Source organism: Pseudorca crassidens, chromosome 3, assembly GCF_039906515.1.
Source record: "Pseudorca crassidens isolate mPseCra1 chromosome 3, mPseCra1.hap1, whole genome shotgun sequence".
In the NCBI taxonomy this organism is placed as follows: domain Eukaryota; kingdom Metazoa; phylum Chordata; class Mammalia; order Artiodactyla; family Delphinidae; genus Pseudorca; species Pseudorca crassidens.
The window spans coordinates 141,182,474-141,197,426 of record NC_090298.1 but is presented as its reverse complement, the minus strand read 5'-3'; the positions used below and the strand labels follow the sequence as shown (position 1 = coordinate 141,197,426).

Sequence of the window (14,953 nt, the reverse complement as noted above, 5' to 3'; positions counted from 1 at the left end):
GTTTATCATGCTTCGGTTTCATGACTGCAAGCAGGCAGAATGGAATAACTACTCTTAACAGAACCAAAAAAAGTTCCATCCACATTTGAGAAAGTAGTAAGGATTTTTATTGTCAAAACAAGTTAAGAGATACAAGCATAACAGAAAACACAAATAAATTAACTGTTCTGATCATTTTAGACTCCAGGGCATCTCTGTGGGAAGGTCAGCTCAGCTCCTTGTGTAGACACCATACTGTCCAAAGCAAAAGACAGCAGGAATTTGAAACAGTGTTCAAGACAATGATTGAACATGTACACAGTGAGGAGAAATGAAAAGGTGGATCCCCTCATCCCTTTCCTCAGTGAGGTATGTGTTTAGAAAGGTGTGAGGCTCTTTTGGGGGGAAAATGATTGCATACAGAAAATTTTTTAATTCTTCCACCTCCCAGAAAAGAATTTTTCAGGCCCTGGCCTGAACAAGAAACTCAAAATAGGGTGACACTAGTTTCGTATGAACCGCAAGACTATACTCGAACTGCAGTTGCCACCTCCTTTAAGAAAGTTTAACATCCATTTATCTATACCAAACCAGTAGACTGGATTTTCTCCCTTCGGAAGTTTTCAACCAAATGGGAGTTAAATTAATCTCACTTTAAAGTGCAACAAAGGATATGTAAGGCTAGTGTTTGTTCTGTGACACACAAAAGAGAAGCATCCCTCCAACAGCACTGGCCCAAGAGGTACTACGTAAGAACTGGCTGCAGGACAAAGTGATCCATGAGGTCTACCAAAAAGCAAGGAGGTTCTGGTTTCAGCAGAAAACAGAGGGGATCCCTACCAAGGCTGGCTCTTAACTATACCCAGATCTCAAACAGATCCTGGGTCCCCATAACTGACAAGGCTGGAGCACACAGTGCCAGCACAGCCAGGAGGGCCAAAGTCATCTAAACTAGTCAGTGAACGCCTCTATGCCATGATTTGTCCATGCGCACATGGACAGTGGTAAAGGAATCAAGAAGCCTTGGTTTTGGAACAGCACAAATATTATTTACCTATTAAGTAATGATCAAAGTTCTTGTGTAGGGTAAATGATACAAAAATAGGTAATGAGGTCCCCATACATCACTGCTGAGGTTTAGTCTAACTTTAAATTAAAGCAGTACAAAATGGCTTCTTCCACACAAGGACAAGCTTTGCACTAATGTTTCTCAAAAGCCAATTATGTCTCCAGCTCTAGCCTCAGTTTGAGAGTTTTTTAAAAAGAGAAAACAAAACTTTTCCTATGTCAGAGCCAAGGTAAAGGGGAGCTGGGCTCAAGCCACCTCTATCCAGAGTCCCTGGAACAGAAAGAGGTCTAGAAGCCAGTGGGTGTGAGAACATTCAAGTCCCGCGGTTTTAGATTGTGGGCCCGCGGCAGCTGTTTCTTCCCTTCTATCACTGGGATGTCCATTTTGGGTGGCTTGAACACTGCTGGATCCTCGGCCATTCGGGTGGCTTGTGTGCGAATCAGTTCCATTGGAGAAGGCTTCTGGGCTCCTTTGTAGGCCTGGATGGCAAAACCTCCTACAGAAGTAAACCACAGAGCAAACGATTTCAAAATTAGTAAGCAGCTACCAACATACATGGTAAAATGCCCGCCACTGCTCTCTTTCGTGAAGGGGCAGCCTTACCCGAATCAGACTTCTGGAGGGATCTTGGTCCAAAGACGCTCCATTTATCTGCCGAGCTTCTGTCTTTTTCCCCGCTTCCAGAATCCATGGTGCTAAGATTGGGGCCAGGTAAGGCTGTGGAAGAACCAGAAGTGAACCAGCCTCTGGAAGAGAAAGAATAAAATGGTAACACATCCTCTTCCTACACCTCTAGAAGTGTCCCACGCCAGGACTAGGGACTGTCAGCTCCCCCTCCTGACTCGGAAGCCACAGGCTGACCTCCCAGTGTTGGACGTGGCACTGGCTTTGCTTTAGCCCACGGCTGCTGGGGGGTGGGGGTCGCAGGAAGGGCTCACCTGGGCTTCTGCTTAGGGGACGAGTTGGGGCTGCTGCTTGGGGTGGACTGGGTGGAGGCCGGCTGCTTCTCCTCTCTTGTTATCTCTCCGCTCTGGAGCTTTAGTTTCTGCTCAGATGGGTAAGAAGAGAGGCTTTTTGAAAATCACAGCAAATACAAAACAGCTAAGTTTGGGTATAAACAACCTGGTTCACACTAACTTCAGGCAAAAGGAAACATTAAGAGGTGAAATAGTTTTGGATTATAGGAAGATATTCCTTTGATTCTGCCATACTAGAGTTCCATCTTTTAAAAAAATGTATTCATCCTATAGCATATCCTGAACATCTCTGTACTAATTCCACACCAGAGCTTTCGACTGTCCACATTGACCAACCAATAAGTGGACGAGCCAGAACCCCAGTGGCGGGCCTTCCTCAACTGCCCTCTTTGCCACTACCGCGCACACCCCGCCATCCCCAGCCTCTCAGCGCCAAGACTTGGCCACTAACCCCTCCAGCTAAATGCTCCCTCTGTGCAGCCCTTCCTTCCCATAACCAGTCACTCCAGCTGCCCTCAGCGTTGTAAACAGACATCTAACAGACAGACCAGCAGTCTAGCAGGGGAGACAAGCCTACTTCTCACTGCTCCTAGGTCAAGGCTTCCATACGGTCTCCGTGCTCCGTGTCTAGTACACCAATGCTCAGCCCAGGCTATACTTCAAACAAATGACCGTGATGAATTTTCTCAACACTCAACATATCAAGTTACATGAGCTGGCATTTCAGCCATCCTCATGTTCTACTCCTATGGCCAAGATGCAGAAGGTGGGCCAGATTCAGTTCCACCATTACATGGGGTGAACTGTGCAAATGGGATTCAGACTGACACCTACCCTGGAAAGTTCTCAGTGTCAAAGGCTGACAGTGCCCCTCTCCAGAAGGATCTGTCTTGTCTGAGAGCTTAAGCTGGACACCAAACCAACCCTGACCCGCCACAGCAGTGGTTTTAAGTTTAGTGTGCAAACATCATCCGGGATGCTCATTACAAAATGCAGCCATCCACAACGTCTCGTATCCCTGCCCACAGGCCACTAACCCCCAACTATTCCTCCTCCATGTATTGTATATCATGATCCTCCTTGTGAGCCCCTCGGGAGCCAGATTCTCAGGCAACTCTGGAATATGGAGAAAAACCAACAGGAAATAGGGCATCAGGAGACTTGATTGCAGGTACTATGACTGGTTAATAAATACATAACCCTGGACCTCAGTTTCTTCATTTATAAAACATGGATGTATCTATGTCAGAGGATTAGTAAGAAGATGAAGTGAATATGAGTGCTTGATAAATCTTAAAAGCACTATTAAGTATAAAGTGATATTCCCTGAAAGAAAATCATTTGAAACTATTTTATTTTATTCATACAATTATTTGGTCATTATTAACCTTACTGAAAACTCTCCATTTGTTCCAATTTTTAAAATGAAAGCAAAAACATCCCAATTCTATATTTATTTTAATTTTTAAAAAACTAAACATAGAGCATAACATTCCTTTCTAGCCAGTGTCACCTCTGTTGAGGTTGCCTGACTCCCATTTCTCGCCCTCAGAGTCAATCACCCTGGTACATAGTGACCCACGTTGGCTTTGTTGTTCATAACGTGCTCACACATATCACCTGTGTAAGCTCAGAATCTCATCTGACCCTCCGAACTAGAAGTAAAGGAAACAGTAAGTTTTATAGATGGATAAGCAGAAACTACGAGGCCAAGAGCCTGGGAGCTTTCAGCTAGAAAGTGCGACCACAAGGGGGACTAAACCTGCTCTAAATTCCTCGCTCAAGCCTCTTTCCACCACTCTCCACACCCCCAACTAGCTGAGCTGGTAACTTCAAAACCACTGCCACACCTCAAGCTGTGAATGATGAGGGTTTTGGTTTTTTGTTTTTGTTTTTTTTTGCGGTACGTGGGCCTCTCACTGTTATGGCCTCTCCCGTTGTGGAGCACAGGCTCCGGATGTGCAGGCTCAGCGGCCATGGCTCACGGGCCCAGCCGCTCCGCAGCACGTGGGATCTTCCCGGACCGGGGCACGAACCCGTGTCCCCTGTATCCGCAGGCGGACTCTCAACCACTGCGCCACCCGGGAAGCCCGAGGGTTTTGTTTTTTAAAAGTTCCTAAGAAACAAGCTTACGTGGAGTGCTTCTGCCACTCGAAGGTACTTGGTCTCCTCGGTGGTGAGGCCCTTGTGGGGTGTGTAGCCAGCATCTCTCAGCCCTGCCTGTTGCTCAAAACGCTGAATGCTCTCCTGGGTCTGTTCTGGGAACAGAGGAGATAACAGTCATGCCCATCCCCCTCTCCCATCACAAACTGGGGGAGATGAACACAGATATCCACTGTTCTCCCCGGGAGCAAGAGCATACACACTGGCCATCCGAGAAGGATGGCCAGACAGGCATCGTGGCAGGAATTCTGAACCTCACATGAAGCCTAGGCAGAAAGAAGCCTTCCCTTACAGCAAGCTAAAGAGCAGGTTACTCCTAAAGGGACAGCCTGATAACCTCCCGGGAAACACTCCTTACCTTCCTCTCATTTATACCCTAGGACATTTTCTTTGTATTCAGAAATGCAACATGGAGAAGGCAGCTGACATTCAGAAACAGTGCAAGTTCTCCAAATATAAAGTTTCCTCAGAGATACTCACCACCCTCTTTACGATCTTCACCAAAGAGAAATGGGCCACGTTTAGGACAGATGGCACCAAAGTAGCAACTGGATCCAAACCAGAGAGAATGTGCCTTGAACTAACCAAGGTCTACTGATCCAATGTTTCCTGTGTGTGAAACTGCCCACCACAGTGCCTGGCACAGCAGGCAGACTCAACTCACTATCAGGGCAGTCTGTCCCGATTATCTTGTCATCAATGTCAGTTATACCTGGGAATGACTGACAGTGGAATTTTTGCTTAATCTGTACACACACTATGTAATACACCCCCATGTACAAGAATGTGGCAGCTGAGGACCAAAAGTCCAGATGCCAGATGTCCTTTATGACTTAGTCATTCCCCTTCTAAGGGACTAGTTTATTTCCAACAGAAATAGAAGCAAAGGAAACATACACACACACACACACACACACACACACACACACACAAAATGTATAAAGGTGTTTTCCAGTCTTGCCATGTAGTCACTTGAAAATTTTAAAAGCAGGAAAGGATTTAATGAATACGATACCTGATATTTAAAATGCCAGAATTTTAAATGCAGCTTTTTTTTTTAATTTTATGACTACAGCAACATGAAAAGTTCATCGTAATATTAATTGAAAAAATATTGATAGAATGGTTTGTCTATTAGATTTGCAATTATATAAAAATAGGCATATATGTGGAAATGACTAAGCCAAATAAGTATCTGAGTGACAGTAATATATACTGGGGCGCTATAATGTTCTATACTGTTAGTAAACTCTATTTTCTATAAAGAAGTTACACTGTTCTAAAAGAACAATGACTAAGCTTCCTAACACTGCCAGGACACCTTCTCAAGCTTGCAAAACACAAGCAATAGTTGCTGATTCAAACAGTGCATTTATGTGTGAATAAGAAAAAGTCCAAGTAAGAGTTTGGACTTTTGGTTCCTGGGTGAGTTCTTCAGGAATTGCCCAAGACTAACTGATGCCCTCCAGAGCAGATAAAGAAGGGCTTCCGACATCAAAACTGAGCCAACTAAAGAGAACCTCTACGTGCCCTGCCCCTGGCAGAGGCTGCTGCTGACAAGCAGAGCTGTATATCTAATAATTGTTAACTTCCCACTAGAAGCAACTAGAAGGGCCCTCTGGAACCAACAAGTTTAGTTAACTTGTAAGATTTTTTTAAAAAATTCAAGCTCTCTTGTTTCCAGTCTTATCAGGACCACAAATCACACATTCTTAAGACCAAAGACACTTGAGGCACCAATCTTGTCTCAAGATCCAAGAGGAGGAACAACTTTGAGCCATTTAATTAAAAAAAATAAGCGCAGGGGTGGTGGGAGATGTCTCAGTGTGTCTCCTTCTCCAGCAGAGCTTGAAACAGTATCAGCAGCCGCTCCCGGCCACTGAGCACTGGTGCCATCTAATCCTCCCCTCCACCTGCTGGCCAGATTCCCCATCTCACAGAGGAGGAAACAGCCTCAGTAGTTAAGTAACTTGCCCAAGGTCACGCTGATGGATATGGGTAAATAAGGCTGTAGCAACGAAGCAGCAGGAGTGCACCTAAATCAACTGAGATGCTTAACGTTGGGCAAGTCTTCCACCTAAATGTAGCTTCAACACTGATGATGACTCAGCAGCCAGACTGACCTCTGCCGGGCTGGGTTAGGACAGGTTAAGGCAAGTGTGTCTGCAGAACTCCCCCAGCTAGTTGTAGGAAGCCTAAACTCTTCCCCTCCCCCAGTTCTGAGAGCGCAGAATGCTTACTTGTGATCAGAGAAGTCATGATGACATGGGTAGCTTTAGCCTTCACCACGGGGACCTTGTCCGCACCATCAATGGCCGATGGCAGGGCACAGGATGAGACGCTGGCCTCTCCTTCCTCCACCTGTTCAAGAGGGGCAAGGAGGCACCTGAGCCAGACAAGGGAGTCACACGCCTCAACTTACTCCTCTGGGAGTAATCAGATACAGGAGAAAATATGTGAAGGGGGGCTTGGTTGTTCACACCCAATTAGATATGTATTATCCATAGTGACAAAAGATATGACATTATACGAATAGCCTGAATTTATAAAAGTGGGAGAGCCAGAATTTGAAGCTCTGAGCTCTATTATCTTTCCAGATTATGTCTGTCCAAAACACAATATGCCCCTAAGGATACAGAAGAAACAACTATTACTAAGCATTGACCGTGTACCAAGCACCATGCTTGCTTTTGCTTAATTAATCACTGCATTCGCTAAGTGGTTCTCAAATTTTGCCAAGCACCAGAATCCCCTGGAGGGCTTGTTAAACAGACTGCTTGCTGGGCCCCAACTCAGAGCTGATTCAGTAGGTAGGGCTCAAGAATTTTGTTTCTAACAAATTACCAAGTGATGCTGATGCTGTTGGTCCCTGAGACCACACTTCGAGGACCACTGCTCTAAGGGTTCAATAACGGTCTTTTAAAACAAACCAGAAAGTCTACGTAGCTCCTCAGCTTTAACATGAGAGGGCTGGAGCACGCTGCCTTCCTTAATCTAAACGCCTGACACTGTGCTCAGGACTAACTGGAAGCAGAGGACTGGGTTTTACTCTTTGTTCTCTACTTCTCCAAAGGAATTGAGAAGCAAGATGGTCAGAAAGGAGGGGAGTAGAAGGAAGTATTGAAATGTTGTATCCCTGTTACAAAACAGGATTTAAACTCTTCAGCTGTGACCTTACTCGAGCAAAACTTGAACCTCTGCTTTCTCACTTGGAAGACGGCTGACGATTGGGACATGGATGCCTAGGGCATGGATGGTTAGGACAAACAAAAGAATGCATGTAATGAGTCAAGTTGAGCTCTCCTTAGAAAGGCCAGTTGTTCCAAACTGTCAGCTGTTCCAGCTGGGACACAGCAGAAAACTGGAAGCCCATTCTTTGCCTAGAGAAGCAAGCAGCAGCCTTCATAAATGAAGAGGGTGGTGGGCTGCCCTCCCAAGAGCTATCAGGAGCCTTGCTTCTTTTCTGCTCCGGTCCCTTGAGTCTGCTGTTTTGGCATCACAGGCCGGCTGCTGGGGCCCTTTCCCCCTAGTACTGCCAATACTTTTTACACAAAATGTTTCTACCTCAACAACTGACTGGGTCAGATTTCAGTAGAAAACTGAAATAGGGAACTTCCCCCAGAGCTGTAGGGGGCACTTTCATAGCAAGGAGCGCCCTGTTCTGAGAGCTTAATGGTATGTGTGTGGGGGCGGGGGGGTAGGGGCAGGGAAGGGAGGGACACTACACTCTTTAGAAAGGAAGGATCACATACAGCTCTGCCAAGGGAAGCTAAGCCCGAAGCCAGGAGTCACAACATCAGCTCCACACCTAATATGTGCCAGGCCTTTCAATCCTCTTTTTTTTTTTATAAATTTATCTATTTTATTTATTTATTTTTGGCTGCGTTGGGCCTTCGTTGCTGCACACGGGTTTTCTCTAGCTGCGGCGAGCAGGGGCTACTCTTCGTTGCAGTACACGGGCTTCCCACTGCAGTGGCTTCTCTTGTTGCGGAGCACGGGCTCTAGGTGCGTGGGCTCAGTAGTTGTGGCTCTCGGGCTCTAGAGCGCAGGCTCCGTAGTTGTGGCGCACGGGCTTAGTTGCTCCATGGCATGTGGGATCTTCCCAGACCAGGGCTTGAACCCGTGTCTGCTGCAATGGCAGGCAGATTCTTAACCACTGTGCCACCAGGGAAGTCCCTCCAGTCCTCTTTTATTTAATCCCCACGGCACCTCCATGACAAAGTATTTTCATCTCTCACACAGAGACACTGTGGCTCAGGGGTGAAGCCCAAGCTCACAGCTGGTGCACAGACTGTTAGGTGGCTCACACCCAGGTCTGCTTAGACAGCTGCTTACTGGTACTTGCTGTCAGGACCTAGCTGTCACACAGCTCAAAGTGCAGTGAAACGATAGCTGCAGCTTAAAAGGATTCATCTGAACTGGGTGGGCCTAGCTTATTCAGGCAACAGGACCACCTTTCTGGCATTCTTGGTGGTTGGAAAGTCAGAGGCGAGAGAGACACAGTCCCTGCAGTCGGGAAGCACAGGCTTCAGAAACAAGCCTGCAACAAGCATGTCAGAACCCATGAAGCCCAACTGCACAAAAGGGCTGTGAGAGCAGATCAGTGTGTAACGAGGTATGTGTATGCATGTGTGTGCATGTCAGGAGGGCCTTACAAAGGAGGCAGCTCTCACATAGGATGGCAGTGGGGAAGGGCATCTGAGGCAGGAGGGACAGCATGAGGAAAAGCACAGCATATGTTCAGGAAAGAGCCAATTTTTAATCACTCAATGAGCATCTTTTTTGCAATCACTTTATGCCAAGTCCTCTGCTAGATACTGTAGATGGAGTATGAATCAGACAGGGCCCCTGCCTCCAGGAAGCTAATGGAGGGCAATGAAGTAACACAGGGATTGTAACAGGGGTCCACAGTACACTGGAGACCTCAAAAGGAGGGGTGATAGTCTTACTGGGAGGATGGAGGAAAATCACAGAAGAGATGGTTGAGCTAAGACTTAAAGGATGCCATCTGTCAGGCAGATGAAGTACGAGGATAGGATGGGGACTGTGAACATTCCAGGCAATCGGAGCAGCGAGAAGCAAAGACTTAGAGGCATCAAATACCCTATTAAGTACAAGAAATCTTAGGTAACTTGCATGGCTGGATCACAGGGGGTGGGGGGTGGCTTCGGAGGGGAGGGAGCGCTGACAGGACCTGGACCATGCAGAGCCAGACTAAGACTAAGGAGCTTGGATTTAATACTGTGGAAACGAGGGTGGGGAGGACGGGGAGGAGAGGGGATGGGGAGGTTGTATTTCAGGTAGAAGACACAGCCATTCTAGTTTTGAATTAAAAAGGAAAAAGGCCTACCAACTCTACAGAAAACATAACATATATAGGGATTGGTGGCTGCCCAATTCTATGGGTGTCAGGAGCCGTTGACGGCTTCTAGAGCAGAGGAAGGAGAACGAAGGGGTTGGGCCTGCCAACGGCAGTCAGCGGGGTCAGATACCTTGGCGAGGTGCTGATACTTGCGCTCTGGAATCACTGGCTTCCAGGGGATGCTGCCCATGTCCGATGGAGGAGGAGTCATGGGCGTAGGGTCCTCGAGGGCATCATCATAGCTGAATGCCCGGCGGTACATCCCGATGGGCAGGGACATCTTGCCTAGAGGCCCACTAGGCTCAAGAGCTAAGAACAGACACACCTGTCAGGATGGGCTCATCAGCTGAACATACCAGTAGCTTTAAATTAATCTGTAGGCAGGAAAGCTCTGAAACACTCTTATTCTGGGACAGAGGAAGAAAAGCTCATTCTGGAAGAGCTAATCCAGTCAAGGTAAGGTAACTACAAATTCCTTCCTCTCTGCCTGACACTGGATTCTCCACTTAACCCACACAGCACCCCTAATCCATTTTTATGGATTAGGAAACCAAAATTCAATTTCAATTTACCTGAGCAAGGTCACATAACTTCAAAGTGCAGTAAGGAATCAAAACCCAAAGCAATCTGATTTCAAAGCTTGTATTCTTTTTTTTTTTTTTTTTGGGGGGGGGGTTGCGCGGGCCTCTCACTGTTGTGGCCTCTCCCGTGACGGAGCACACGCTCCGGACGCGCAGGCTCAGCGGCCATGGCTCACGGGCCCAGCCACTCCGCGGCATGTGGGATCTTCCCGGACCGGGGCACGAACCCGTGACCCCTGCATCAGCAGGCGGACTCTCAACCACTGCGCCACCAGGGAAGCCCTCAAAGCTTGTATTCTTTAGGCCACAGAAGCCCGTGGCAATCCCAAGACTCTCAATTCAGGCAAAACTGAGGATATGCAGTCTTGGGAATTCCCTGGCAGTCTAGTGGTTAGGACTCCACGCTTTCACTGCTGAGGGCCAGGGTTCAATCCCTGGTTGGGGGGACTAAAATCCCACAAGCCTCATGGCCAAAAAAAAAAAAAAAAACACCATGAAATCTTGATCCCAGTTTATACATGAGGAAAAGAAGGCCCAGAGGTGGCAAATCCTCTGTCTTTACTACCTCACCTAAGATAACAAGAGCACCATGACAAGAAATATGTCAAATAATATGCTGTCCAGCAGCATCTAGAACAGTTTCGAATGTTCTATATGACTTAAATGGCACAGCCAATTTTCATCACAGAAACTACTGACAACGGTTCTCACAAAGCACTGCCAGCTGATCCTGCCATTCCTGTCCACCGGAACGGACTGGCGGAATGCCCCAGTGACGCAGGCTCCCCACCTCAAGGGCACACTCAGCTCTGCCAGATCAGGGAGCAAAGTTCATTTTGTTTGTTTGCTGATCCTTTCAGAGCAGAACTAACGTCCAGATCCTGCCTTCAGTGTGACATTATCCTGTTGCTCTAATTACACAATCACACTCTCCAAGACATCAACCTGTTCGGCAATAAGTCCAAAACCAGCAAAGACATTCCATGTAAACAACAAGAGGGCCAAGCAGTTACCATTATTCTTATGATTAATAACAATTACTAACAAATCCATAGAAACAGAAAGAGGATTAGTAGTTGCCAGGACCTGGGGGGAGGGAGGAGCCACAGGAGTGACTACTAAAGGGACAAGGTTTTCTTTTGTGGGTGAGGAAGATGTTCTGGAATCAGACAGTGGTGATGGTTGCACAACCTTGTGAATATACTAAAAATCACTATACTGTTCATTTAAATGGCTGAATTGTATGGTATGTGAATTATCTCAATTAAAACAAACACACAAGCAAATCATAATTACCAAGTACCCTTCCTTGCCGGGAACTTACATCCCTCATCATTCCTAATCCTCATTAAGCAGATATTCTTCCCCTTTTCCAGCTCAGGAAACTGAGGCATAGATCTTAAGCAACACCCCACTAGCAAGTGTGAGGTGGGGGCTGGAACACAGATCTCAGCCAGCTCTCACACCCGCCACGCAACACTCCATGCTCCCCACACTATAAGCATTAACCTAATGCATGCAACCCTGCGGCCAGGATGCTTACAGGGAGTTCACAGTCATCACAACGACAATGAAAGACAAACTAAAACACAAGTTGATGAAGTTAGAGACTAGAGATGGATCCTTATCGGGAGACTCCTATGACTCCACTTAATTTGGGAGCAATTTCAGAAACATCTTAAAGACTCATCCCAAGAGCCATCCCAATAGCCTTCCTAAGAATAATAATAAAGTCAGCTAATATTTACTAGGAGATAAATTCCCACAAATAGAGACCAAAAAATTTTCTGGGTAGTAAATGTATATTCATCTTTAACTCACATTTTCATGTATTTTATGTTTGATCTTCACAGCAAACCTGAGAGACAGGCACTATCATCAATACTTTACTGAGAATCAAAAATTGAGTGATTCAGATTTTAAAAATCACTAGCCCTTGCCACTAAAACAGTCCAAGGAGGAATCAATGACTTCACTAACCCAGAAATTATAACCCTGTACAGACCCAGGACTCACTAAATGTTGCAGTGAGCATTTTCATGACTAAGTTCAATGTGTCTTGAAATCAGGCTGGTGCCTTTTTGCCCAAACTTTCATTCCTCCCACCCTCCTATCTCCTCCTCACAAAAAAAGGGGGTGAGTTTAATCACTTTGGTTTAAGAACTACGCAGCTTATTCTAAATTTTTATTTGATACATAGGAAAGTGACAAATCTGTCATACCCTTAAGTGAAATAACTGTTCTCTTTCAAGTTAGATTTTTGGGTTCACACCCTGGCTGGGTGGTTAATAAGATAATATTTAAATGATGCCAATCTATTAAGTCTAAATACTCTCCTGGTGGCACAGAGTTACTATTAATATGTGGTTCAGAAAAAGTAGTTTCTGTCTAGCTCAAAATGTTAAGGGCAAAACATAACTTTACCAAAAAGAATTAAGTTTACCAGGCACTTCTGGTTGTCTCGAAGCCATTGAAAGACTGGGATCCAGGTGCTTTTTCTATACAGAATTCAGAGCTGAGTCCCTGCCACCTAATAAAAACAACAAAGGGCATTTTCTTACAGTGAACACCAAAGAATAGCTCCAATGCTGTTCTTCTGACAAGCACATAGAGTTTTATGGCTTGGTTACAAGGTTGAAACACATACAAAAGAGGGACAAACATGCGAGGGAGAAAAAAAAAGGATAAAATCAAAGATCTCACTGTACCTGTCACTGATCTTAACACCTGTGATATGACAGACACCATACACAGTGAAAAAGTCACCTTACCAGAGTGAAATGATGTGACGATTATGCTGACAGACAGATATTAATGAGGAACGCTGCTCAGCTGCTGCAAGTTAGCAAAGCTGCTCGGGAAGAGTCCATCCATTCCAGAGGTTCTGAGAACAACAAACAACCAGCATTGGCACAGCCCTTCAGAGTCTGCCAAACACCTTCCTGTACTTTCATGTATCTCCTGTAACAACCTTGCGAGAGATACTATACTCGTTTCGTTTTTAAATAAGTTAGGGCTCAGGGTCCAAATAACCTGACCCACAGCAAGGGACTAGGGAACCACAGTGGGTAAATTCATTCCTTGCTGCTAGTACTGACTGATATTCATAAGGGTTTTATACAACACTTATCTTGCGTTTTAACCCTTGCAGCAACCCTTGCAAAGCAGGCATTGTTTACCCCCAATTTAAAGAAAAGGAAACTAAAAAGCAGAAGTGATTTGTCCAAGGTTACAGCCAAGTGGCCCATCTGTAAGGCAGGTAGTTTCATCTCCATTTTACAGGGGAGTTCAAACAAAGCTCCGAGAAAGCCAAGTTACTCGCTTTTCAGCTTGCTGCACTCCCCCCTCTATCCTGATGAAGCTCAGAAGGCAAAATCGTTAGTTCCTCATTAAAGAGTATCGCTGAAACCAAAGTCGGCCATCCTCGGGGTCCAGGCAGCATTCCGACCCGACACCTCCCCTTCCACTTCCCAGTGCCCATCCCCTACCCCCTCCCCGCAGAGCTCTGACTTCTCCTTCATAAGATACAGGACAATGCCACCAGGATGTGAAACGCCTGGGCTGACTGAACCGCCTCTTCCACCCAGCGAGGATAAGAAAGATTAAGGCGATTAGGGCCAGGGCCTGGCACAAGCCGAAAGTTCCCCGGGGCAAGGCAAGTAGTAGGAGATAAGGGCGAGAAATGGGGGGGTCCAGGACAAGGCCGGCCTGGTAAAGTAGAGGCGAAGCCCGGTGCCGGGGCTGCGGGGTCATTATCACAGAGATACCCCACGGGGGGACCCCAGAAGGCGGGGCGAGAGATGCACGGAGCGGTCCGGCAAAGATCTGAGCCTGAGTAAGGGGAGAGGAGAGAAGCACCACGAGGGCCCGGGCCAGGGCCTCGGTGGAGGGGACGGGGGCACGCCCCTCCTTACCGGTGGAGGACCGAGCCCCAAGGAGGGTCCGGTCCGGCTCATCTGGTTACCTGTTTTTCCGCCGCCGCGGAGCCGCCTGCGGCCCGAGCTCCGGCACTAAAGAGGCTCCGAAGACCCACGTCTCTCGAGAGGCTGTGGCGCATTCGGGACCCAAGCCATGGTGTGAGCGGCGCTGTGCCCGTGGCGACACAGAAGGCCCCAGACAGCAAACAGGGAGGGACCACAGGCTGCCGGCCCGCAGCCTTCCCGATAAAGTCTCCAGAGGCCGAGTCATTTCACGCGAGATTTGGCGGGGGGGGGGTGGGGGGCTCGATGCATGCTGGGAGTTGTAGTCCATGGTCGGGAAAGCCCCAGGATCTTAGCTGCACTGCAGGTTGGTAGGGCCAGAGCTCCGTGTGTGGAAACTGCCAGCTCCCAGACGAAAAGCTACCCTTGACTAGCATTTTATGCCTGGGTCTGTGACAGGCTGAGCGCAGATGGAGGTGGCATAGTAAAGTGACACCCTCAAACCCGTTTCACGGAGGGGAAGTTGAAGAGATGCGAAGGCACTTTGACTAAGAAGAGATGAAGTGAGCAGGGACCCTCTTCCAGGAACAGCTGGGTTAGGCAGGGTTCATACTAGTAGCAGAACCAAAAGGGGAAGCAAATAGCACCAGCCTCTGCTAGGTAAGGTGGTCGTAACATTATTTCCCTTTTACACTAAGGAAAGTGACACTTGGAGAGGTGCCAGCTCAACTGTCATACCCTGAAGGCTTCTTTTTTCCTTAAAGGGTTTACAAATATGACAAAGCAATAAAGTTGAGGAAGTAAACGAAGTTGAAAAACAATCTATCCACATGTCCAAAGCTTGCCATCAAGGCTCATTTCAAGAGGGCTATAGGGGCTTGGGGCTGGGACTTTTAGATTTC

At 47.0% G+C, this 14,953-nt stretch overlaps 1 protein-coding gene across 4 annotated transcripts; it reads right to left on the bottom strand.

Moving 5' to 3' along the window:
- Nucleotides 1–84: 84 nt before the first annotated feature.
- Nucleotides 85–14,306, bottom strand: KIAA1191 (KIAA1191 ortholog). 4 transcript variants are annotated; one of them, XM_067732784.1, is made up of 9 exons: nt 14,096–14,306; nt 12,903–13,015; nt 12,575–12,661; nt 9,681–9,859; nt 6,429–6,549; nt 4,159–4,283; nt 1,987–2,093; nt 1,652–1,794; nt 85–1,544 (listed from the first exon to the last, which is right to left on the bottom strand). In XM_067732784.1, the coding sequence occupies exons 3-9, from the start codon at nt 12,600–12,602 to the stop codon at nt 1,336–1,338; spliced, it is 912 nt and encodes a 303-aa protein (XP_067588885.1). In that variant the 5' UTR covers nt 12,603–12,661; nt 12,903–13,015; nt 14,096–14,306; the 3' UTR covers nt 85–1,335. The 4 variants fall into 4 exon arrangements, with proteins under 4 accessions (XP_067588885.1, XP_067588887.1, XP_067588886.1 ...); XM_067732786.1 differs by lacking the exon at nt 12,575–12,661; XM_067732785.1 differs by lacking the exon at nt 12,903–13,015.
- Nucleotides 14,307–14,953: the final 647 nt, after the last annotated feature.

Bases quoted from the DNA above. Each gene is read 5' to 3' on its own strand.
- KIAA1191 (XM_067732784.1), bottom strand. From the start codon at position 12,602: ATGGCTTCGAGACAACCAGAAGTGCCTG. The intron at 4,284-6,428 runs GTAAGCATTCTG...CTCTGTTCCCAG, and splicing joins CATGACTTCTCTGATCACAA to AACAGACCCAGGAGAGCATT. The intron at 1,545-1,651 runs GTAAGGCTGCCC...TTACTTCTGTAG, and splicing joins CCTCCAGAAGTCTGATTCGG to GAGGTTTTGCCATCCAGGCC.